The 26,233-nt window shown below is 45.3% G+C and overlaps 1 protein-coding gene across 10 annotated transcripts; it reads right to left on the bottom strand.

Moving 5' to 3' along the window:
- Positions 1-3,291: 3,291 nt before the first annotated feature.
- Ccdc198 (coiled-coil domain containing 198) lies at positions 3,292-25,976 on the bottom strand. Of its 10 annotated transcripts, none has more exons than XM_087911967.1 (9): positions 25,842-25,976; positions 25,518-25,744; positions 23,773-23,953; positions 23,592-23,640; positions 22,759-22,841; positions 13,778-13,864; positions 12,436-12,534; positions 10,308-10,470; positions 3,292-3,708 (listed from the first exon to the last, which is right to left on the bottom strand). In XM_087911967.1, exons 1-9 carry the CDS (start codon positions 25,860-25,862, stop codon positions 3,473-3,475), a joined length of 1,146 nt encoding a protein of 381 aa, XP_087768093.1. In that variant the 5' UTR covers positions 25,863-25,976; the 3' UTR covers positions 3,292-3,472. The 10 variants fall into 10 exon arrangements, with proteins under 10 accessions (XP_087768093.1, XP_087768094.1, XP_087768095.1 ...); XM_087911968.1 differs by having other exon boundaries at positions 13,778-13,861; XM_087911969.1 differs by lacking the exons at positions 12,436-12,534; positions 13,778-13,864.
- Positions 25,977-26,233: the final 257 nt, after the last annotated feature.

The following is a 26,233-nucleotide window of genomic DNA, read 5'->3' as shown; positions in this document are numbered from 1 at the left end:
TGACTACAGGTCAAGGCCAGTTTGGACACCCTCTATTGCTTAGGGTCTTTGTAACATGAAGGCCTGCTTGTTGGGGTTTCTGTCCTGCCCGGTTCCCACAGTCATTACGCCCCAAAGAATCACACAGGAGTCTATGTTAGTTATAAACTGATTGGTCCATTAGTTCAGGCTTCTTATTAACTCTCATAACTTATATTAACCCATTATTCTTATCTATGTTAGCCACATGGCTCAGTACCTTTTTCAGCAGAGCAGGTCACATCTTGCTTCTTCAGTGTCTGGACAGGACTGGGGAGGAATGGGCTTCCTCCTTCCCAGAATTCTCCTGTTCTCCTTGACCCACCTCTACTTCCTATCTGGTTGTCCCACCTCTACTTTCTGCCTGGCTACTGGGCAATTAGCATTTATTTAAAACATAATTGTCAGAATGCAGAATTGTCCCACACCAGGTCTTAGTTGGGGTCATCCTTGTAGATTCCTGGGAATTTCTCTAGGGCCAGGTTTCTTGCTAGCTCTGTAATGGCTCCCTCAATCAGGATATCTCTTTCCTTGCTCTCTTCTTTGTCCTTCCTCCATTTCATCTATCCAATTCCCCCAAGTTCTCCTTCTCCTTCCCCTTCCCCCTCCTCTTCCTCTTCTGTCCTCCCTTCTCCCCCCACCCCCATAATCCCAATTTTGTCAGATAATCTTACCAATTTTCCCTTTCCAGGTGGATCTATGTATGTTTTTCTTACCTTGTTACTTAGCCTCTAGGATCATGAACAAAATTCCAAAAAACAAAACCAAAGACAAACAAACCAGGCAATAGAAAGAAGTATGGGATGTTGGTCACCATTTGAATTCGTCGAAGTAAACCCGGTAAAGAAGGGGAGGTTCCCTGGCTCTCAGCAAGTGGGTTACTTTCTGAAAACAATGGTCAAGTCTGCAGGGAAGTTCTGCTGGATGACTCTGGCTTCACCGAACCCCTCTGTGTCTCACTGTTCTCGTTAGCTGGAGAGGTGAATGCTGGCTCACAACACTTCTGTGAGGAGCAGTAGTCATGCAAGGCCATTGACGAGTGCCTGGCAGACAAGCGCAATCCACGCAAACTATGTATTTTACAACCATTATTATCCTTTCCAGGTCCTGTGTATAAGCTGGCCAAGGAAGAGTTACAGGCAAGCAAATCAGCTCCCACACAGAAGGCCCTGGGACCCATTCTCCTTGCCATGAACACAGTCTGATGTGGTTTTGCAAAACTCTTTGTGCTCCGAGTCTTCGTCGGCATATGGTATATCTTCTTGACCTCACGGCAGTGCCTGAGGCCATCCACTTTGATGCACACATTCCAAGAACTGCTGAGAAGTTTCTTCTCTGTGAATGAACCTTGTGTGTGCGCGTCTTGAGAAACGAGGAGACTTAGTGTGAGTACCCGCAGAGCCGGGAGCTACGAGGGTCTCCCAATTGATAAGTGACTCGACACGTAAACTGAGCAATTCAGAAACTCTATGCCAGATGTCCAGTTGGGGAGTGTAGGCATTGATAACACAGGGAGAGGCTGTGGTCCATGCGCTAGGGGAACTCATGGCCCAGTGAGTCTGTAGAAGGAAGCCTTGTCTAATTTTCTGTGACAGAGCAGTCTGGACAATACATGTGGGTCCTTTTTTTAAAAAAAAATTATTTATTTTTATTGTATGTATATGGATGTTTTGTCTGAAAGTATGTCCATGTACCACATGCATGCAGTGTCTGCAGAGGTCAGAAGAGGGCGTCAAATCCCCTGGAACTGGAGTTACAGATGGTTGTGAATTGCCCTGTGGGTGTCAGGAACACAGGCCGGGGCCTTTGCAGGAGCAACAGGAGATCTTGGCTGCTGACCCCCCTCTCTAGTCCCTGATGCCACTATCTTGAACACTGGGAGTTCCCCTTCCTATCTGAAGGTTTCCAGGTACACTGTAAAAACGTGACAACATCAGAGGTCTTTTGAAATCTGCATATCCTCTGATGGGTCTTACCATTTGGAGAAAGCTGGTGGCCAAACAACCTAGTGTTGATAATTACCTTTTGGTACGAATTAGCTTCTTGTCAGAAGTACAGAAAGGAAGCAGAAAAAATACAAAAAGAAAATGCAAGAAGGACTGACCCTAGCTCTCCCTCTCGGAGGGCGCGAGCTTCCCGGCAGGCTCACTCTCAGGCTGGCTTGGAGAGAACTAATGCCGTGCTTAGGTGGTGCTTTCCTCTGGTTTTTCTCTTTTGGGAAATTTCCTACTGAAGGCTTTAAAACGTGTTTTTGTTTTGATTTGTTTTAAAGTTTACCAAATTCTTGGAAACTTGAAATGATTCAAACCACTTGTGGATTATGTGCAGCAGTCTTAATTTTAAGCTTTAATTCTACAATTACCTTTCCCACCTGGTACTGCTCACCTCTTTCCTGAGTCCTTGCTGTGTGGGCAACTTATAAAAAAGTAGCTTCAGTGTTCCTAGTGTCGCTTGCAGCATCACGGTGACGTTTCTGTAAAAACTCACTTTTTAAAATATATAATATGCCCTCATTATTTTTTTATAGGATTTGATTTGCCTTTATTGATGATTAATTGATTGAGACAGGCTTCTGTTATGTACCCCAGGCTGGTCTTGATTTCATGATCCTCCTGACTCAGCCTCTCCAGTGCTGGGATTACAGGCATGTTGTCACCATGTTTCTTCATCCCTACTCCCTCCACCTCAGTCTGAGTTTCTCTGTGAAACCCTGGCTGTCCTGGATCTCACTGTGTAGACCAGGCTGGCCTCAAACTCAGAGATCCACTTGTCTCTGCCTCCTGAGTGCTGGAATTAAAGGTGTGTACCACTACCGCCTGGCTACCACTATGTTTCTAAAGGCAAAACCAGTTTCAAGGTTTGACAAGTGAAGTGTTGTTTAAAGTCCCCAGGATGGACCCCCTTTGGTACCTGTCCCCTTGTGTGGACTCTTCATTTGTTAGCATTTGATCTATGACTTGCATAAACTGATAGGTTATGGTGGATGTGGTTCAGGGTGGGTTCAATGACTAGACATTCGTCAATTCTGTGTTCTCCACCTTCCTCCAGCTAGAATATTTGTTGTTAGAAGCATTGGACTGGTTGAAAGGAAAGATTTACTACCTTGCTGCACAGACCATGCGTGGACTGTATGAAAGTGTTCTAACTCAGCCTCTATGTGGCTCTAGTCTGAGCTGCCATCTGCTGTCAGATCCCATAAGCTGTGTGAAGAGACCAACACAAGAGCCTCACCGAGCCCAGCTACCCACAGAAAAGTAAGACAAACAAGTGACCTTTGTTTCAGCCCCTCAGTTTTAAGTCATAGACCTAGAGCATACACGACAAACCCATGAACTACAAGACTTCAGAAGACAGATGTAAATTACTTCCCCCTGAGTGGTTCATATGTAAGTAGGAATGATTCTGATGAAAACAAGCAAACCACTCCTCTCTGTCTGGGCAGCGTGTAGCTTTCTCATTCTCGGTCATAAAACTCATCATAGAGTGGGACCCTCTCTGTCCTGGTCCTCACCAGTGCTCGTGGCCTCCTGTGATCCTTCTCAGGCTCGTCTGAGTCGTAGCTGAAGCGGCTCCAGGAAAGCTGTCCTCGGGCGTCTTGCTCGCGGAGCCAGGCTTCCATTTTGCCAATTTTCCGGACACAATAGTCAGTCTCTGTGTGATAGTCCAAGAATTCTTCATCCTGTGAACTTCCTGAAGAAGAGCAAATGTTCTTTTACTGTGTCCTTAAGACTGAGTATTTAAAATGTTCTTATCGTAGAATAACCCACTTAAGGTTGCTACTGGAAGAACAATGAAATGTTAGCCTTTTCTGCAAACACTGTAAACTGTTGTTTGCCACAAGGAATTAAAATCTTTTCATCTCCCCGTCCCTATGATGCAAATGTTTTAATCTTCCTACTCTCCCTCTCCAACAAAACCCGGTGAAACTGTTATTTACACCGAGGTCCTTTTGTACTCTTGGTCTAAGTGACCTAGTGCTCCATCCCTTCCTACTTTTCTTCACTTCCTCTCTACAATTCTTTCAAAACTAGCCAGTTTCAAAAGACTGTGAGGATGGATCCCAGCCAATGGAGAAAAGACACCATCATTAAACCATGAGCCCCTCCTGTCCCAGTGTGCTTGACAGCCCAAAATCATGATCTTTAGAAACCTACATGGATTTTGGATGAGCAGAGTAGAGGCCAGTGTTTAAGGCTCCGGGATGAAGCTTTAATTTTGTCTTCAGGGGGAAGGCAATATGTGTTGATGTGTGTGAAAAGAATGAGGAGTGAGCTGAATGGTAGAGCAATCAGCATGAAGAAGGTTTGGCGGCTGTATATTTATAATACGTGTTTTAGAACAAGTTATCACCACTGTATAAAACTGTAACCCCACAGTAGTTCAAAGACAGAGCTATGTATTTCCCAAACACCTAGTAGTTTAGTAGTTAAACAGTGAAGGTGGGTAGATAAGGTTAGAACTGAAGGTAACACTGAAATAATAGTTTTAGGGTGGCTCTTCCTGAAAGAAAAGGCTGTTACGTATTAAACATTGTGGTAGTCAATGTTGGTTGGCTGTTATCTTGGCTGGTTCTAAAAGCCCTGAAGAAACAAGCCTCTGAGCATGTGCAGGAGGGGTTGTCTAGACTCGGTGGGAAGACCCACCTGAATGTGGTACCACCCCATAGGCTGGGGTCTTGGACCAGATAGAAGAGAGAAAGTGAGCTGAGTATAAGCATTTATTGCCCTCTGCTTCCGGACCAGATGAAGTGTGGCTGGCTGCCTGCTGCTCCTGACACGCATGGTATTTTCCCTGCTGGACTTCACTAACTGACACTGTGAGCTAGGATAAGCCCTCCTCCCTTACGTTACTTCTGTCAAGTATTTTGTTGCTTTGGTGAGACAAATTACTGATACAGATGTCAGTTCCATTTTTTCCTTCGGTTTTATCCACATTCCTATATATTTGTCTGAGCCTCCCAGTTGATGTGTGTGCACTGGACGTGGGGAAGAAGAATGTGTGTGCACAGGTGCATGTGGAAGCCAGAGGCTTAGGACAAGTGTAACTTCTATTGCTTTCCATCTTACTGAACCCAGAGCTCACTGAGTTGGCTAGCTTGGTTGGCTAGCAAACCTCAAGGGTCATACCCTCCCTCCCCCCTCCCCGCCATCTTTGCCTCTCTAAAACTGGGATTTACAGATGCATACTGCCCTGTCTTGGCTTTTTATATGGGTACTAAAGATCCAAACTCAGGTCCTCAAGCTCCTGGGACAAACACTTTCCCACTGGAGCAATCTCCTCAGCCCTCATATGCACCTTTATACATATGAGATTAACCTGACCTGAGCCCTACACTGACTGATACTATTTATTCCCATTTTACAGATCCAGAAAGACAGGGTCACAGAAGTGAAACAACACATTATTTATATTTTTTCTTTAAAAATAAAATGATGCGGAAGGATCTATGGTTGAGAGACTACGCTTGTCAGACCCTGCTCTAGGAGCAGGAAGATGTGTCTGCTCTCAGGAAGAACACTCTGCTGGGGTTCACTGAAGGACTCTGAGCCTATCTTCTGCACCTCTCCTGCAGCTGTGTTCCAGTCATGCCTCCGGAGAGGGCATGGACCACACGAGCACAGCAAGACTTGCAGAGTTGTACACCAGAGAGTGATGCTATGGCATGTATGTTGTACTTAACTACATATTTCATACGGCTATATTGTGATTTATCATGTGACTATATAAACCAAACATTTAAAGGGGGTTTTGTTTTAAAGAGGTAGCAGAAAATAGAGCTTGTCTTCTGTCTCACAAGAGGCTAACATTCTCATCCAGTCCTCCGGAGGAAAACGAGAAATGGTGGCCATTCCATTAAATTGCTGAAGCTGGCACAGGTGCCTGAGTTGCCAGCTCCTGACCACCAGGATGCTTAGGTCTGTTTCTGACCTTGGCTGCATCCCACTCAACAGGGAAAGTCAGGGAAGACAGGGAAAGCAGGCAAAGAGGTTCTCTGGGATGAGCGAGAAGGAGCCTTTGTTAGAACGTGTGGCAGGAGCAATCAAGGGTGAAAGCTTGGAGTGAGGCATCCTGAGAACATCTGGCTGGGACCTGATGCACAGACCTTCCTTTCTGCATTTCATCTCCTCATATGTGAAACTGAGGTAAATAATCACGATCTCTTGTGAGTCACAGAGGAAGAACTCAGTACTGTGATTAAAATCACGTTTGAATCCTAGACCTGTCCATTATTATCCCTGTAAGTTTCTGCCTATGGGGCTGTGCAGCAAGAACGCAAGCAACGGGAGAACGGCAGACATGATGTGGCCCCCACTCTCTCCATCCTCACAGAAGTGTGTGGTGATACTTCTGTCACAGCCCGGGACAGTTTTCATTGTCACCTTGACTGGCTTTGGAATCACCTAGGAGACACACCAGTGGTTGCACACCTGTGACTGTGCTTCTAGAGGTCTATCTGAGGAGGTAAGACATAACCTAAATGTGGGTGGCACCACCCCAAAGCCTGGTCTTTCAGACTGGTAGAAAGGACAGAGAAGGAGGCATCCATGTCTACCCGCTTCCTTGTAACAGACACAATGTGACCAGCCCCTCACCTTTCCTGCCACAACAAACGATCCTGGAACTGTGAACCAAAACAAACTCTTCCTTCTGCAGAGCTCTAGTCAGCAATATTGTCCCAGCAAGCAGGAAAGTAAGCAGAAGATTGCCATTCCTAGCAACCTCAGCAGCAGGCGAGGATGTTGCCTGCAGACATCTCCCTCCATGAGATCCTAGTTATTCTGATCTCATTAAAAAAAAGTCCTTCAACTTTCTATTTTATTATTATTTTTTTTTAACGTTTTTTGATTCTTTGTGGATTTCACATCATGCACCCCAATCCCACTCATCTCCCTGTCTCTTCGTATCCACCCTTGCAACTCCCCTCCCCAAATAAAATTTAAAAAATCTTGTCATGGAAGCTGCAGTGTGTCTCAGTGAGTCACACAGTACACCCTTTAGTCCATACATACATTATTACTTGCAAATGTTCATTGCAATGAGTCATTGGTCTGGTTTGAGGCCTCTGGCTTCCGCTACAGTGAAGATCGGTACTGGATCCTCACTGGGACTTCTCTTGGATATCCTGTTGTGGTGGATATGCGGCCCCTTCCCATGCTCCAGCAGTTCACAGATAGGTGGAAGTTGGAGTGGAACAACACACAGCCTTGGGTCTGGACCTGGGCAGTAGCTGAGTTAGTTGTACATCCCACTAGCTCTCCTGCATCCTGCACCACCAGGGTGAGCTCTCCAGCACTATGCCAGCTAGCTCACCCAATGCCACAGATGGTGAGGGGGTAGGGCCAGCTTTCTCTCCCTCGTGCCCTCAGGGCTGGCTCATCAGCACAGTTCTATTGTGCTGCCCAGGTGAGGTGCAGGGCCCACTTTCCTGGGTGCTGAAGCTGTTGAAGGGCAGGCCAGCTCACTCGCTCTCCCACCCTCCGGCACTGGGGTGGGAATGCAGCTCCCCCACTGAAAGGATCAGTTCTACTGTGCTGCACAGGCAAGGTCAGGGCCCACTTTGTCATGCTGCACCCAGTGAGGGGTAGGACTAGCTCTTCCACTCTCATGACCCTGGGGCCAGTTCTGCCTGCCACAGGTGGCCAGGGGTGAGGGGAGGGGCATCCCTCCCTCATTTTTTATCTCATTTAAATGGAAAACAATTAGAATTTTTATCTCATGCTAGCAAGTTGCATTTTCTAGATGCATTTTGGCAGGATTATTCACATACACATCCAGTCACCGCAAAGAGAAAAGATTCCCAAACAATTGAAGTGTTGATTGTACTCTGAGATCCAGGCCAGCTAAGGTCTGCTGGTCTTCAGAGTCAATTGGAGAATTAAACGTAGGGTTCATCCACCACCTCTGTCTGGAGATGCTGACATTCAGTAGGATGAGGATAGGAGCTGGGAAAGGTGTTCCCTGCCCCACCCTCCTGGATTCTGCAGCTGGCCCAGTCTCGATTTGTTGAGACAACTCTACCTCCCTGGTCAGTAGCTGTCTCCAGCTAGGCTTCCTGGTTTTGCTCCCATCCTACAAAGATCTGGGATAGGAGAATATGAAGGCCAGCATCTGTGAACTTCTTCAGCTTCTGTTTCTTCAAGGATGGGTGAGGGCTCACAGTTTTAGGCCTGCATACTTTCCAAGGTTGTCCTAGACAAAGCTATGAATCCTTGACATCTGAGGGAGGTCGTGGCAGGCAGGTCAAGACGATGTGACCTTGAATTCTGGCTATCTTACGTACCGGTGAGGGTTAACGTCTACCTTCTAGTTGTGTGGATTAAATGAGAGATCACAGTACCTACTGGTTTGTCTGACTTTGAGATTGGGTCTCACTGTGGAGTCCAGGTTGGCTTGGAACTCACTATGCCAATCGAGGTACTCATGGTGATCAAGAACTGGGATTACAGGTTTAGGAGGGAGGGAGGGAGGGAGGGAGGGAGGGAGGGAGGGAGGGAAGGAGAGAGAGAGAGAGAGAGAGAGAGAGAGAGAGAGAGAGAGAATTGCAGTTGGAACAGAGTGAAACCTTTAGAAAGCCTCAGGGAAGCAATGGAAACCCCTTGTCTTCTGTCCCTCCTGGGTCCCCCCAAGCCCAGCACATTTTCCACAGCCAGCACAGTTGTTCTCGGGTGATGGCTCAGAGTTAACTTTAGCTCAGCTCCTTTTTCTGAGTTGTCTTGTCAATACTTTTTTCAGTGGCAAAAATTTATTTGACGACAAAGCCTGTTTCTGCTGAGACCAGGGCACGGGCTAAATGGATGCCTCAGGCTGATTTTCATTATTCTGCCTTTTGTTTAATTAATTTATCGATTGAGATCCCTGCTCTTGGAGTGGGGACAGCATCCCCCTCAGCAGGTGATTTTGCAGCCTAGAGCTCATTTGCCACAAGCTCCACCATGGTCAGCACGACGGATGCGGGGTTCTGCCCGCAGCACAGCAGCCTCTGTTTGGGAACAATATGGGATGCACGCAGCTTTCTCCTGGGGAACTCACACTGGGGGCAGCAGGAGAGGAAATCAGAGCATAGGCAGTGGCTGGATCCTGAAGGGTCAGGGCCCCTGTAGAAGAGCTGAGCTTTAGTCCCCAGGTTGGTAGAAATCTGACTGCTTTTTTTTTTTTTTTAAGATTTATTTTATTTTTGCTCATGAGTAGGTGTTTGTGTTCTTGTGTGGCATGTGTGTGCAGGCTTTGGAGTGGGCTAGAAGAGGGCACCAGGTATCCTGGAACTGGAGTTACTGACAGTTTTGAGCCACGCTACATGGGTACTGAGAGGCAAACTCTGGACCCCTGAGCCAGCTCTCCCATCCTGGTGATTGTTTTCTCAGCAGGAGAGTAACACGGCCAGATTTGTTTTCTATGAGGTTACTTTGGATCAGCACAATGCTTCTAGAACTTCAGAGTGCAGGGCTGATTATGCAGCTCTGGCCCAAGTGACATGAGCCCCCCCCCCCCCCCCACACACATAGAGATGCTGGATGAAGCAGGAGCCAGGAGCAGAGGGTAGTGGTGCTAGAGTCACTGTAGGTATTCTTGGGTACCCAAGAAGACTGAGCTATAGGACAAAGGGGGCTTCCAGGGATAAGGAGGTGATAGACATGTGGTCTGTAAACACAGGCAGCTTCATGTATCTGTAAGAGCCTCTCCCTCTCTGACATAAGATGATGCTATGAGCCTCTCTTATGATTTCAGGAGTGCCTATAAAGCACTTAGAATCTACAAGAAGAACGACCTTTGTGCTTTTTTCTTTTTTTCCTCTTTTGTCTTTTTCTCTAAGAGAGAAATGCAGCATGCCATTCCTTCTGAGACTCTGAATCTCCTCTTGGTGGCAGCTATTGGTTTTCTCCTCACTCTCCTTCCCCTGCCCATAATGGACATTTATTTGATGACATTTCATGTATGTTTGCATCTCAGTGCTCAAAAAGTTGAGGCAGGAGGATCATGAGTTCAAATTTGACTCTTTCTCAAAGCAAAACATGTAGCTTATGTTGGAGGAGTGTTTGCTTGCCAAGTACAAAGCCCTGGGCTTGCTATCTAACATGGCATGCACAAACCAGGCATAGTGGTGCAATGCAGTGCTTGGGAGGCGGATGCAGGAGGATCAGAAGTTCAAGGTCATCTTTGACTACTTAGGGAGTCTGAGGCTACCCTGAGCTACATGAAAGCCTGTCTTAAAACAACAACCAAACCAAACCAAACCAAACCAAACTAAACCAGAATGTGAAATGTTCTACCGAAGGAATGACAGTCCTCACCTGGGTCTCTGTTTATGGTTTCATCAGGCACTATGGTGATAACGTCATAGCTATTGTTCCTCGGCAAGCTTTGGGTGACTTTATTGCCACTCTGGTCTTCCAGCTTTTGCATATCAAGTCTTGCTGCACGCTGAAGACTCTTCATCATCAACTCCATTTGGGCCTGAAATGATAAACTAGAAGTGGTTAATATTCTCCCAAACTGTCTTCTCCAGAACGGATACGGCAACATCCAAGTATGGGCATTTCACAGACCTGGTCATCCTTGAACACATCAGAATGGTTCTGTTCCCATCGCCTTCTGTGACAGTTCTATTCTCAGGCTTGTTTGGAGAAAGGCGAGCATGCTCGCTGGCTCACAGAGGCATGCATCTATGAAAGGAGCCTGCCTATCAGCCCTTGTCTGTGGGTGGTGCTTCGGAATTGCAGACATAACTACAGACCAGTTCCTTAGAGAGGTGTGTGTGTGGGGGAGCTTAAGGGTAAGTCACTTGCAGAGCTTTCCTGCAGAAAGTGTTCCAGTGTGTCCTCCCAAATTCACAGGTTGGAAACATACCCCTTCCCAATTCTTTTGCTAATTTGCAGGTGGGACTTTAAGAGCTGTTTGGGTGGAGAGTAAAACTATTACCACAGGAGGAGGCCAGCTCTCCCTGGAAGGTAACAAAGGCTGCCCTGGTTGCTCCTGACCCCTCACTCTCACTGACAGTGTTACCCACCATGACCTCTGCTGTGCTGTGGCGTAGCATCAACTGCCAGTATCTCAGCCTTAAACTTCCTCATCTCAATAGAGTCACCATCTGTGGTGGTCTGAAAGAAAATGACCCCTAATGGGAGTGGTGCTATTAGGAGGCGTGTCCTTCTTGGAGTGGGTGTGGTCTTGTTAGAGGAAGTGTGTCACTATGGAGTTGGGCTTTGAGGTCTCATACATGCTCAAGGTACCACCCAGTGTCTGAGACCATTTTTTTTTGTTGTTGTTGCCTGTAATTCAAGATGTAGGACTCTTGGCTCCTTCTCCAGCACCACGTCTGCCTGCATGCAGCCATGCCCCACCATGATGATAATGGGCTGGACCTCTTAAATGTAAGCAGCCACACCAGTGAAATGTTTTCCTTGATAAGAACTGCCGTGGTCATGCTGCCTCTTCACAGCAATAGAAACCCTGACTAAGACATCATCTTTATTAATTACTGTGTCTCTGGTATTCTCTTAAAGAAGCACAAATAGAACAAGACAAAAGCCTTGCTTGTTTCTTCTTTTGGAAACAGGGTTTTACCCCATAGTTCAGCTGTCCTGAAACTTTCTGCGTAACCCAGACTGGCCTAGGTCTTGTGGCAGTCCTCCTCTCTAGCCTCCCAAGCATGGGGTACAAGCATCCTGGCAGAAGGTGCTCCTCGCTAGGAAATTCTATGGCATGGATTCTAGGGAGAGGCCTCTGTCTCAGAATAAAGACTGACTTCCATTCCCTCTTTTACTAAGCCAAGAAAAGAATATGATTTACCCTGTTTTCCAGCTAGAGCAAGAGGGCCAAGGGGCAGCTTTTTAAAAGAGGAACAACCTAGGCTTTTGCACATCTTTAACCTCAACCCTCAGGAGACAGGAGGCCATCTTGGCCCACACAGTGAGTTCTAGACCAGCCAGAGTTATATAGTGAGACCCCTTCTCAAAAACAAAGCAAAGAGAACAGAGAAAGGGACACTCGAGGGATCAGTGAGATGACTCAGTGACTAAGGGAGCTTGCTGCCAAGCCTGATATTCTGAGTGTGATGACCAGAACCCATATGATGAAGGGAAAAAGCCTACTACAAAAATTAGTCTCTGTCCTCCAGACACGTTCCGCGGCACATGTGTGTGCTCTCTGCCCTCATGAAATAAAGAAGTAAATTAAAAAAAAAAAAAAGGAAAAAAGGAAAGGGATGCTTGAAGCACAGATCTAGCCTTGCAGGAAGTTTAAAAAAAAAAAAAGAAAAAAGAAAAATAAGGACTCATCAAGACAGGGAACAAAAGGTCATCTTCCTGTTTTTCCCAGCTCAGGCAATGGCGGCTTCTGCTGGGCTGTTGAGAACGGACTGGCTCAGCGGGACAGTGACAATGCCCTCAAATCTGGTAAAGGTGACCTTCTTCTCTTTACCTCCTGCCTTCTTTGGTTCCGCTCCAGCATTTGCATCTTATGTAAATACTGTCTCTTCCCAGAGGTGTACATTGGGAGCTGCATTTTCTTCTCAGGTTCCTGCAGTGAAAGATGACGTGTCTATTAGTATGGGGGATTGTAATTCCACCGCCTTCTACCCGTCCTGGAGCAGTAGATCTTAATCCTTCGTAATCCGTAGCCGATCCCTGTCATGATAAAGGTGTCCTGCCGCCGTGTCCCTGACAAGTCCCTTGTCCAGCTGTCACAGAACTAAGTGGCATTGTACTGTGCATCTAAGACTGGTTTAAAGGTTCTTGCAGGGTTTTGCAAGCCTTGAATGTGAAGGTTTTGACGATTTCATTTTGATAATCTCACTTTGACAACATACCATTTTCCTGGCCAACACATGCTTTCACTAGCTCTTTAGAAAAGTGTCCTGGCCTTCCTTTCTCTTCCTGTGCCCTCTACCACTGATGGGTTGGCTGTGCAATGAGAGGAGACACTCTGGGTGGCTCAGTGGAACCTATTTTCCTACAGCATACTTTCATATTTGAATATAAACCCGAGAGAGCATGGCAGGTGAGGAGGATTTGAAGTGACTGCTGGTAAGCCTGGTGATCTCCCCTTAGTTTGTCATGAAATTCAGTGGCACAGTAAAGGTGACTTTTGAGGGCAAGCAGAGGCGCACATAGTTTCATTTGTCACTTGCTGTTGTCCAGAGATGAAGGAGAGAGCTGAAGATTCTGCTGCTCTATGGACAATGTGTCGAATGGTGCAAAGCCTAGGGGGAGGCTGTCCCCGCAGTCAGCACCTTAAGCGTGACTTTGAGGACCTCTGCAATCAGGTGCCTCTTACCCAGCCACACAGCAAGGTCTGGCTGGCTCCAGTGTGAGTCAGGACAGGGCAGGAAAGTGACCCTTCTACTAAGAGCATTCATTTTCTCTCAGCAGGACAGAGCTGAGAGAAGACCTCTCGGGGCTGTGGCCCAGAAGCCAAGGGCTTTCTAGATAAGATCTTCCCCAGAGAGGGCATAGTTTTCCACTCAGGAGGGGTGAAGGGAAGAGCCTTGCTGACTTTCCCTCACCGCGGATTTAAGAGTTCTAGAGTCACCCGTTTCCATGTAAAATCCCCCTTTCATCTGCAAAGCAAACAGAGCCTGGCCTCATCCAAGAGAGAAGAATTGGAGGCAGGCATGGGCAAGCGCTACAGCTTCAAACATCCTGCCAGACAAGGACTGCACTGTCTGCTTCGGCTTTGAACTCCCGTGTGAACGGGGAGGCATGAAAAGAGCGGCTGCCCCAGTCACACCCACTTCCCCCAGTCAGCGACTGCCACAGCTCACCTCTGCTTTGTGTCCTGTTCTGGCTTCTCGCTGGCGCAGGAGTCGCTCAGAGGTAATTACTTGTGGCAGGTCAATGGGGTCAAGCTTCTAGAGGTTCAGTGTTTAGAGTATTCAGCATCCCACACGCCATGAGACGATGAAACACAAAGGAGAGATGTTAAACTCCCTGAGCGCTCTGTGAAAGCAGAACTTCCTCCTGGGCATGCGCAGAGAAGGTGATGCCCACAGTATCAGAGTTATCTGGGAGAAAGGCTTTTTGACCCCGGGGTTCTTTATTGTTCTATCACACCGTTTCCAGTGAGTTATTAGTCAAAATCGTGGTCAGAGAATCAAGGGATTTTCTGCTGTACTGATGGACCATGTTCAGAACTACCAAACAGCTGGGGTTTTAGGCTAGCAGAGATGAAGGAGACACGGGAGACACACCTGACCTTCCCTTGACCACCAACCGAGCTGTTCCAGGGCTTAGGAAGTGACATATTTTGAAAGTCTCTAGAGAAGCTCCCTCTGTAATCATGGGTGACAAGACACACTTAACAGGAAGTGCAAAGTGCTATCTCTTTCTCTCTGTTGCACATGTATGTGTGTACATGTAGACATGTAGACAACAAGGGTTGATGTCCGGTGTAGCGAACGGTTTCTACTAGGTGGCTGGAAGCCCCTGGGCACCATCTGTCTTTACACGAAGCTCCTCCCATCCCAACGGTTACCGTTGTGCACTGTCATAACCGGATGCTTCCAGACCTGGAGTTGTAGCTTTTTTGTGGGTGTTGGGTTTTCAATGTCTGGCCCTCATCCCTACACAATAAATACTTTACCACTGAGCCATGGAACCAGTCACCTCAGAAGATGTGACAATGGACTCTACAAGCTGAGCATGGGAGACAAAACTGGTCCCCTCACACTGACCTGCAGTGTGTGTGTGTGTGTGTGTGTGTGTGTGTGTGTGTGTGTATGTGTGTGTGCCTGCAGACTGTTCACTCAGACAGCCGAGTTCTTCCCATCCACGCAGTCTGTTTGAGGCAAGAGCTGGCTCTCTATTCCAGTCTCAGCAGAAAAGCATCCTCAGAGTCCTCAGCAGTAACCAATGGTGACTAGGAGATGATTCCCACAAGGTCTGGCCCTGTAACTCGGTCCAGCAAAGAAGCAATGAAAGGTGACTGAGACAGGAAGAGGAGTCTGTTTGTTCCCCTCGCTCACAGTCTTCCGGGGCAGGAAGGTGCTAGTTTAGGAGTAGCAGTTGATTGTGTCAGGATCCTGGAGGGAGAGTCCAAAAGGAGGGAGCCCTCTAGACACCCGTTGGGAAAGGAAAAAAAGAAGGGTCTGTGTCTCCTCTGCATGGGTGAGTCTCCGGGATCTGTGTATGTGTGAGTCTGCATGGCTGCATAGCCATTATTCCATACTATGGCCATGAATAAACTGATCATCGCACATGATTCTCAGGTGAGCTCTGTGTATGAATTACAAGGGTCCTCACTTTAGAAAGACTAATGGCCTGTCCAAGTTTACCCAGCTGGGAAGTGGCGTCACTAGGATTCATCTCAGATGTGTACCACGTTTTAAGCCAGGCTCTTCACCTGCAAATTGTTTGCCTTGCAAATGCTTGATCCTCAGAACGCCCTCACACTGTGAAATGGAATCGTGCAGCCCTTCGCTGGAGCTGCGGAGTGCCCAGGTTCGGGGTGCGTCCTGGGAATGATAGCTTTCAAAACTCCTCCAGAGACACTCTCTGATGGGGTCGAGAGTGGTCCCACATTGTCACAAATAAACAAAAGAGACGTGTGGAGAGTGGACCACAGAAGACTTTTGTGTGCAGTCGGAACACACAAAGTTCCGACTCTGTTCCACGAGTCTGAAGAAGCCAAGATCCTTAAGTCACTTTTGATTTGACAGTATGAATGTCTGAGTCACAACAGGCTCCTCTCTTTTGTTCTCAGTCTTCTATTTAGATTCACATTTCTGATAAAGGTTAAATGGTGGATATCTTTAAGAACTTTCCAGGCAACTTTCTGAAAAAAGAACACAACCGCACATTCTCCTTGCAAAGCCACTAGATGGCAGCAAGCGACACCGCAAACAGATTTCCATCCGCACAGAATTTTTCAGCCTGAGAAACTGTGCTGAAAAAAATGGTTGGGAAAATTGGCTTCACTTAAAAATGCCAGCTGAATGACATTGCTTCAGAATCCTGGGTTCAAGTGTGCATCGCTTGCCCTGCAGGAGAAGGAAGGTTCCTGGCTTCGTCCCTTGCAGAGGAAACATGCAGGAAGGTAGTGCTCAGAGAAGGGGTAGGGTGGAACTTTTCATTTTCAATACTAGGAACGATCTTATTTGTTTGAAGATTTCTGAATTTATTCACTGTACAACCTGTGATAAATATCGTCAGTTGGAGTATATGCTTGGGCTTTGGTAATGGAAAACAAAGCATCCATACAGCACAGATAGCTACACTTGGTGATAAACACTAACCTGAAAGAGGTTAGTTTTTGTTTATCAGAAAAGGAAGGAGGGTCAGAGCAGCTCACAGAAAATGTAGCATTTGTCTGACACAGTGACTTCAGACTCTGGGAAGTAGAGAAAGTGTTCTATGACAGCTTTATTTCATGAAGGCCCAGAAAGAATTTCTGATCAAGTTCTTGCAACATAGTTACATTTCAGTGGCATTCCTTGTTCCCAACAGTTGTTCGTGGAAGACAAAACAGTAAAGCCAACGTGACACAACTTGGCTTCAGCCCAAGTCAAATATTTTCATAGATCAGAAAACAGAACAGAAAGGCAAATATTTGTGGGGAGGTAATGGGCAGGTGAAGTCTATGAGCTATTTATATTGGATAAAGGGGATCAGGAAACGTTCCATAGAAGATCCAGGTTCACAACTTGAAATCAGGCTGAGTTATCCACCGTGTTACTTATTATGAGAGAGCTGGAGGGCTGGGAGGAACTGAGTAGTACGGTACGCTCTTTTAGCATGTATGAGGTCATGAGTTCAATTCATAGCACTGTAAACATGAAATAAGGTGTCTGGGGCTGGGGGCATGGCTCAGAGAATAAAATGCTCACCACTAGAGTGTTAGACCTTGCACTTGGGAGATGAAAACGGATTCTCAGGACAAACTGAACTCTGGATTGGTGAACTCCAGGTTCAGTGAGAGACTTCTTGTCAATAAACAAAGTGGAGGGTGATTAAAGGAGAAGCCCAACCTCAATCTCTAGTCAATACACACACGCACACACACACACACGCTCATGCACACATGTACACACACGCGCACACACGCAACAGGCTTCACACTGTAAGCTGGAAGATTCATTTCATAAGACTTAGCAAAAGATAGTATACAAAGAAGAAAAGACTTCATGGCAAAAAAATTCAAAAGCTTTGTGTTAACTGGGTAACTTCCAAGAAATAATTGGCAAGAATAAAACACCCAAGCCAACTCAGAACTGTAAAGAAGTCAAGCAGGTAGGAAAAATGATCACTTCTCTTACGAGTCCAAGAGTCTAAAAAGCGTACTAGAGACATGTTTACTAACCGGTTGGAGAGTAGAGAATTCCTGTATTATAACAAATGCTTTGGGAAAGAGGGATGGGAAGTCTCTTAATTTTATAAGACTAATTCAGTCTCGGTGGCAAAGCTGGTGTAAAAGTGTATTAGAAAAGCATAGCTCTGTCTCACTTATTAAAGCAGAGACACAAAACCTTAGGAAATCCAGCTCAGCAGGGCGTGCACTTAGATGCCTATCATCAGGCCAGGTTAATGACAGAAATGCAAGCATGGTTCAGCATTATAAAATCTACACTGTATCAACTAGCGAAAAGAAAACCCACTTTTTTTGTGTGTGTGTGGGTCGACACATCCTCTGTGTGGGTGTATATGATTGTTTTAATAGATGATCAATAAATTGTTTTATTGATTTAGTAAAATCAATAAAATGTAACATTCAGCAGTAAGAAAGTCTTAGCATACAGATTCAATGCAATGCCCAGCAAAATCCCAGCAAAATTCTTTACAGACCTTGAAAGAACAGTACTCAACTTCATATGGAAAAGCAAAAAACCCAGGATAGCCAAAACAATCCTGTACAATAAAAGAACTTCTGGAGGCATCACAATCCCTGACTTCAAACTCTACTACAGAGCTACAGTACTGAAAACAGCCTGGTACTGGCATAAGAACAGACAGGAGGACCAATGGAACTGAATAGAAGACCCAGCTATCAATCCACACATCTTTGAACACCTGATCTTTGATAAAGAAGTAAAAAAATATCAAATGGAAAAAAGAAAGCATATTTAACAAGTGGTGCTGGCATAACTGGATATCAGCATGTAGAAAAATAAAAATAAACTCATATCTATCACCATGCACAAAAACCAAGTCCAAATGGATCAAAGACCACAACATAAAGCCAGCCACACTGAACCTTATAGAAGAGAAAGTGGGAAGTACACTTGAATGCATTGGCACAGGGAACCACTTCCTAAATAGAACCCCAGCAGCACAGACACCGAGAGAAACAATAAATGGGACCTCCTGAAACTGAAAAGCTCCTGTAAAGCAAAGGATACGGTCAATAAGACAAAATGAGAGCCTACAGAAGGGAAAAGATCTTCACTAACACCACATCAGACAGAGGTCTGATCTCCAAAATATACAAAGAACTCAAGAAATTAGACACTAAAAGAACACATAATGCAATAAAAAATGCGGTACAGACCTAAACAGAGATCTCTCAACAGAGGAATCTAAAATGGCTGAAAGACATTTCAAGAAATTTCAACATCCTTAGTCATCAGAGAAATGCAAATCAAAACAACTCTGAGATTCCATCTTACACCTGTAAGAATGGCCAGGATCAAAAACACCGATGACAACTTATGCTGGAGAGGTTGTGGGGAGAAGGGAACATTTCTGCATTGCTGGTGGGAATGCAAACTGGTATAGCCCCTTTGGATGTCAGTGTGGCAATTTCTCAGAAAATTAGGAAACAACCTTCCTCAAGACCCAGTAATACCACTTTTGGGTCTATATCCAAAGGATGCTCAATCGTGCCACAAGGATATGTGCTCAGCTTTGTTCATAGCAGCAGCATTGTTTGTCATAGCCAGAACCTGGAAACAACCTAAATGCCCCTCGATTGAAGAATGGATAAGGAAAATGTGGTCCATTTACACAATGGAGTACTACACAGCAGAAAAAAATAACGGCATCTTGAATTTTGCAGGAAAATGGATGGAGCTAGAAAAGATTATTTTGAGTGAGGTAACCCAGACATAGAAAGACAATTATCATATGTACTCACTCATAGGTGGTTTTTAAACACAATTCAAAGAAAACCAGCCTACAAACCACAATCTCAGAGATCTTAGACAACAATGAGGACACTAAGAGAGACTTATATACATTTAATCTACATGGGAAGTAGAAAGTAGAAAAAGACAAGATCTTCTGTGTAAATTGTGAGCATGGGGACCTTGGGGAAGGGCTGAAGAGGGGAGGGGAGAAGCAGGGAGGGGAGCAGAAAACAATTAGAGCTCAATAATATCATTTTTTAAAAAAAGAAAGTCTTAGCATGAAGAAAATGCCTGACATTGAATGCCATGGTACCAGGTATGTTCTTTTGGTCTCCAAATCTGCTCACCCACTGGCCGCTTGTTCTCCGCCTGTACCCATGCAGCAACCCCTGGCCTCTGGCTTCCTACTGGGTATTATAGGAAGGGGATGATGATGAAGTCAGGTATTTGGAGTTCTGACTCTTCTCAAGGTGGTATGGGGTGACTGTGTCCCTCAGTGGAGGGTCACTCTTATGTGCAACACAGTTTTCTCTGTCTGGCCTTTTTCTTCCAGGCTCCAGAAATCTCTCCCCTTGCCTTGGCCTGGAGTTGGTTACCCATCAGCCACCTCTAACGCTGACTGCTTTATCTTTGGCTGTTTCTCCTAACCAAACTTCTGTGCAAACTTCTGCACAAAGAAAATGTCCCTGGATTGCTATGATTTCAGTGTGCCACTTGTTTCCTTTGGGGACATTGGCAGCACTTATCAAAATCCTACTGCAAATATCATCTATGCTAAGTGTCCCTTACTTGAAATTCTTGGGACCAGTAGTGTTTCAAACGTGGGGTTTTATTTTGGGTTTTCTAATATTTGCACGTGTGTAATGAGATGTCTTGGGAATGGGACCCAAGTTCAATACAGCTTGTTTCATGTGTTGGTTCCGTGCACTGAAGGTGATTTTACATAGTGTTTCTGCTGTTTGGGCAACAATCCAGCACACGAGATCAGGTGTAGGATTTTTCTCCTGTAGTAGTGCCAGTGTTGTTTAGATAAAACTGGATTTTGGAATATTTTGGATTTCCCGAGTTAAAATTAGGGATTCCCAATATCTTCAGTGGAAAATAGTGTGCACATTGAGAGGGGCTGAGGGCATCAGGGCCTCTGGGATGGGTTCTCAGAGGTTAGTAGGTTGTTCAGGGCGAGCCTTATAGAGATGCTGAAATATTAACAGTTCTCTGGCACTCAGAATTATTCAGCTGAATTACTTGGGTCAATACTGGTGTGTGTGTGTGTGTGTGTGTGTGTGTGTGTGTGTGTGTGTGTGTGTGTGTGTGTGTGTGTTGGGGGCGGAGTTGGTTGGAAGACATTCCTATTTAACTGCAGGGTAGAAGGGGAAGGTGGGCAGGCCAGAGGGGGCGCTGCTGGTCAACTCTTCTACACAGTGGGGGCTGGAAAGTCCTGTAGATTGAGAGCTCCAGGCTGCGGCTCAGTTCTCACCTCCAGGAAGAGGTGTTCTCTGCTTGAGCAGGGGAGATGTTCAGGAACTGGGGAGTGCCAAGTACGCAACCCAAATTATTTAGGATGCAATTAGGCTTGGTTTAATAATTAAAAATACTTTTAGAATTTTCTTTGGCAGAGATCAGGCTATTAATTAGCATGTCATGGGAACCCAGCATTTATTATTCTCTCAAAAACCCATTTGTGGTAGAAAATGTGCCGAGCCTCATTTGTGCAGATAATTATAGATAAGATCTTTGGGAGTGTCTGCCAAGTTCCTAGTGATTTCCCTTTTCTCCGGTAGCTGACTCCAGAGCCTACAGGGCGGCTCCTCTGCCCACATTCCTACAGCACAAGCAAGGCTTCTGCTCCCAGCTCATTGGATCCGAGCTAGACTCAGAAAAGCTGAGCCAATAAGATCTTTCCTCCACAGGAACCGGAGTCTCAGCCGTGGTCAGACCATCTTGTCCGTTTGATTGGATATATAAGATTCAAGTTTAGGTTGGCCCTGAGGAGCAGAGATCTTTGGGGGGAATTAAAGCACAGAGGAGAGCTCAGGCAAGCTGCATAGAGTTCTGCTTTCCAGAACTTTGCTGAGTCTAGTGTATCTCAGCTCTCGGGATCAACAAAACATCTCTATAATTAAGCACACTGCTACCCGTACACTGGCGAGCTTTCCCTACAGCAGCAAGGAGCCCCTTTTCACTCATTCATTCCTAGACTTCAGAGTGGCACATGTCATCCGTGACTGAAGATGTAATATTGGGTAAAGCCTACCTAGTCTTTGCAATCAGATTCTGCGACTTGATTCTTAATTCTTAAGGAGCTTTGCTGGTGTGTGGGGTAGAGTGCCAGACTCAGAAATATCCAGCTCCTCTTTTTGAATTTGGGAAAATCAAAACCTAGCCTTAACTTATTTAGGATTGATAAATCTTAAAATTATTCTGTGAACTAAAGAGTACAGCACCAATATATTTCTCTGGTTGTAGTGATTTCTTTTTTTGAGCTGGCCAGTGTCAGGGTTTCACAGGAGCATATATTAAATACTCTTTTGAAAGAGCACATTTAGTTTAAGAATAAACCCAGCTTTAGGGTTTCTCAACTAAGCTAGAGATGTGCTCACAATTTTATATTAGACATTGCTTTATTATATGTATCCTTTACCTTTCTTGAGATAAATAATATTTTTGCATTTTCTAATATTTTTTGGAAGCAATGCCCTTTTGGAACTAAAGGCAATAATCACTTCAAGTATTAATTTTGAGCTTCCAAAGAAGAGAAGTAAGTAAGACCAGACTGAAATGGCTACAGTCTTCAACAGAGATTTCCATTAGCCCTTGAACTGGTCTGGGCATCTAGGTGAGCTACGGAGCAGGTAAGGTTTGTGTGGCTCCTTTTTCTCTGCTCACAGATAGTCCCATGCCTTCTGTTATCTGATGCTCATTCCCAAGAACCCACTCTAATCTCTTTCCCTTTCTAGAATGAGATGCCTTATTGAATTTATACTATGCGTAAAAAATTCCTGCTCTGATGTTCCTAATCTTCCCCCTCCCAGCCCTCCGTTTCTTCTCTTTTAGACATGATCTCATGATGTGTCCCTGGCTGGCCTTGAATTCACAGAGATCTGCTTGCATCTGCCTCCTGAGTGCCAGGATTAAAGGTGTGCGCCACCATACCTGGCCCCAGTCTTCCCAACATCAACAGCTGCTTGTAGCATCTCGGATGATTAAAGGATGGGATTAACAGGAGATAGAGATAACTTACACTGATGGTTAGAAGAATCAGAGGCCTGGCTAACAACTCCAGTGTCTATTGGCAAGTTACTTCAACTCTGAACTATGTAGAAAATAAAGATGACATTTTCTATTTTATATTGGGCTAAAGAAATACATGAATGATAAAGATCGAGTAGACTGATGTGGTGTTTGCCTTGAATAGAAGTAGTAGTTGCTGTGATTTTTGAATACTCATTCAACTAAGCGCTTTAACTCTCTAGCTTGTTAGCATACTTTCTTTGGGGTATAAGCCTCGAAAGTGACATCACTGCCAAAGGAAATTCTAATACTATGGCCTTTGCAATTGTCAACATTCTCTGTAACAGCATTTTCATTAACAAGGTGTTTAAGGTTCTTTGATGATTATAGATGAAAGGAGATTTTAGCATTAAAGCGAAGATATTCCTTAAGAAGGACTTTTAAATTCATCTTACTTGAATTCTCCGGGGTGGATGCCTTTTGATAATGCTTGATTCTTCATGTTTCAGTGGGCTGTCAAGATACATGGACCTGGATACTTGAGAGATGGGGAACAATAATAAAGCATTAAAATCAGTTTATTGTTAAACTAGGCCTCTAGGCAGATCACTGTTTAGTAGTCCTCGTTTACACAATTTTGCATCTTCAATTATACATGCCTGACTCACTGGTTGAACGTGCCGATAAGACACATGTGGCAAGCTTTCTGGCTGGACTATCTTTGGACTGCCAGTCTGCAAATAATGATCCAGAGACTTACTATTAATTATGAAAGCCTGACCTTTAGTTTAGGCTTGTCTCAACTAGCTCTTATAACTTAAATTAGCCCATAGTTTAAAGCTACGTTCTGCCGTGTGGCATAACCTCTATCCCATCTTACACCTCCTGTCTCCTCTCCATGTCTGACTGGTGATTCTGCCTTCTTCACGGAGTTCTCTCTCTGCCCAGAAGTTCCACCCATATCTCCTGCCTAGCTATTGGCTGCTCAGCTTTTTATTTCACCAATCACAACAATACATTTTCACACAGTGCACAATATTCCACAATGGAAGGGTCCTCACACGAATGCAAGTGAACATTTTAGTCTGTTTTCTTCTTTTCTGACCCTCCTCCCAAGTTGATTGGAAAAAAAAGGCAGTTAGAAAAGTCACTTCTGACCACAGGTGTTACTCAAACACAGAATTTAGCCTGGAAAACAGAAACTTACTGATTAGTCTTATGACTCCCTCACACCCCGTCTACTGGAGATCAAACCCAGGGTCTCACATATACAAGATTAATGCTCTACCTTTGAATTCTGTCTCCAGCTCACTAGTTAAATACCATGAAACCTCCTCCTAAATAAAGGGAATCAGAAAAAAAAAATTCTTTAAGAAATGGAAATGTCTCCTCAGAGTAAGTAGGAAGTTAACAGGGGACAGCCCCCAAGTTGACGCTAGGATACAACATGCTACTGTCCTTCCCCATACAGAACGTCTCTGCTGAGATTCCGATGGTGACACGTTCCACATGCTGTGTTTGGCCCGATTCACTGGGCCACTCGTGAGCGTTGCCGTGACCAAGCTGCATGGAGTCGCTGATCTTCTCTTTGAACAATCAGAACACATTCTGACACGGAGGCTGTCGTTGAGAGTAGCCTGGACGCATGCTCTACACGTTAAATAAAAAAACAAACAAGTATCTATGGATCCCTGTCCGTAAGCCATTCGTGTGGCCCCTGTATAGCTTTGCTGTCTCCAGCTTTGAAGAATGGAAACTCTGACTTTCTTTCTCTTTCTTTCAGACTCTGGCATACTTTGAGCAGAATAGAAACATTACCACCATCACATTGGGTTTTAAACTCTAAATTATTGAAAGCATTTCCCCCGAGAAACTTCAGGACTTATCACCTTTCTATGATGTGAGTGATGACATCATGTGTTTTAGTTGGATTGTCCCATGTGGTCAAAGCTGTACCAGACGTGTGCTTCAGCTCCTGACCACAGGTAAACAAAGCTGCCAAGTAACTAGTCAGTAGGACTGGGGTTAGAACGTGGGCCCTTAAAACCAGCCCCCAGAATGCCTTTGGTGCAGTCAGTATTTGTAGAGAATGTTCTCTATTCGTTGCTGTTTATAACGAATGTGACTTTTGTCTTTCAAGTACAGTTTTCCAGCTGGGACTCCAATGTGCCCAAATCAGCTTTTGTCATGTCGTTGCCAAAACCTTAGAACTCGGGAGAGGGTAAAACTGCATGCCTTTAATCCTAGCAACTTGTGAGGCAAAGGCAGACACTGACAAGCATAAAACCAAATCAACCAGAGAAATGGATCAGTGCCACAGGAGGAAATTCTCATCCACAACGAAGAGCATTAGAGGAGCTGTGTTAATCGACTGTACACAGTATTTTCCTTGTACAGAAAGGAACCACGGAAACCACCCTGGGTAGATCTGGCAGCTAGAGACATACAAGGTGTCCAGACAGAGTTGTTCAGGAAGGAGAACCCAGTTTTGTTACTGATGTGGGGTGTGAAGAAGAGAAGAGATGATTCAAATATACGGAATGTGTGCCCGATGACACACATAAGCATGAATTTCTCATCCCAAGTTAGTAATCTGTTTAATTATCACTATGGTCTTCAGAAAAGAATACATGAACAACTTGAGCCATCTCAGGCTCAGAACTTCCCCACCCTAGTGGGGAAAATTTCTTTAATTCTGTGATGCTCGTGAAGGGCATGGGGTTAGGGAACGGTGACTCATCTGCTTTCTTCACGTAGTAAATTGATTCTGTTTGGGTTGGCTTCAAATCCACATTGGAGAGGTTTACTACTGAAGTGCTGCTCTCGAAACCACAAAGCCTGAGGCATTAAATCTCTCTGGAGACAGCGACAAATTTAGACCCCAGCTGGAGCATTATTGCCACCACCTATCACACTGTGCCGTTTCAGCAATCCGATGGAGGTAGGCACAAGCTTTGGCATCACTACAGAATGAGTGCGGCTACACTTCCTCCCTTCTTATATGAAGGGGTGAAAAGTCCCTTATCCAGAATCAACACAAGCTTTAGCATGTACTGGAAGAAAATCAGCTGACAAACATTCAGCCCTCACTGGAAAGCATTCCCCCGCATCTCAATAATCTAGACTTTCTGAGGTCACAGCTACAGTCAGGTAAGAGTACCCACGGTTCTCCTGAGTCCCAGACATGCAAATCTCACGTTTGGTTTATGTGTACCTGCAGGAAGTCTTCCATACCAGGTTTCTCGGAGAGGTAGTAGCTGTATGTCCAGAGCTGGATTTTGGTCCTGCAGTCTTGAGAATGGGTTTGAGTTCTTTTCTTCCAGGTTCCGATTTAATGCGTAGAACACAGGGCCAGCTGAGGGAGTCTCCGCCTCTTGGCTTTGTAAAGGTGTGACTTTGATCACTCGAGGCTGATGCTTGGAGTGGCCCAGGCCCATTTTCCTTGAAGATATTCAGAAGAAAATCATGAGGGGTGGGCCTGGGGATGCATATGGAGTTTGATTTAGTTCAGTATTTTCAGGAGATTACCTTAGCTTACCAAAACAGGTGTTTCCTTCATGACATCCTTCCAGTTCTGTCCCCCAACACTAACTTCTCTGGCCACTTCCTGGGAGGCTAGTTTCCATGGAGACTTCCCTCCAACTTCTACTTTGCCATTCCAGAACTAAAGAATGCGGTTAAACATTGACTTGGTTATTCTACTGAAAAACTCGGTGGCAGGGCCAGAAACTTCTATTGATCATTAAACAAATATCCAAGGCTAGACTGCTAACTGAGATGCAGAGAAGGGCTTTAGGGAAGTCCGAGAGCCACCCTTTCACAGCGAACACTCTGGGAAGAACTCGTAGCTGAGCAGAGTTAAGTCACTGGTCAGAGGACTCGAGCTAGTGTAGCAGGGCTTCGCTAGTCTACAGTTTTGGTTAGAGAATA

This window comes from Myodes glareolus, chromosome 12 (genome assembly GCF_982192425.1).
Source record: "Myodes glareolus chromosome 12, mMyoGla1.1, whole genome shotgun sequence".
Taxonomy (NCBI): domain Eukaryota; kingdom Metazoa; phylum Chordata; class Mammalia; order Rodentia; family Cricetidae; genus Myodes; species Myodes glareolus.
Note: the sequence above shows the minus strand (reverse complement) of the source record. Positions and strands in the feature narration are given on the sequence as shown.

Excerpts from the sequence above, each read along its gene's own strand:
- Ccdc198 (XM_087911967.1), bottom strand. The coding sequence starts at position 25,862 with ATGAAGGAAACACCTGTTTTG. Across the intron at positions 23,641-23,772 it reads AATCTCAGCAGAGACGTTCT|GAGGAGGTTTCATGGTATTT; the intron begins GTATGGGGAAGG and ends CCCTTTATTTAG. Across the intron at positions 13,865-22,758 it reads ATCCACCCCGGAGAATTCAA|AAGCTTGACCCCATTGACCT; the intron begins GTAAGATGAATT and ends CTGAACCTCTAG.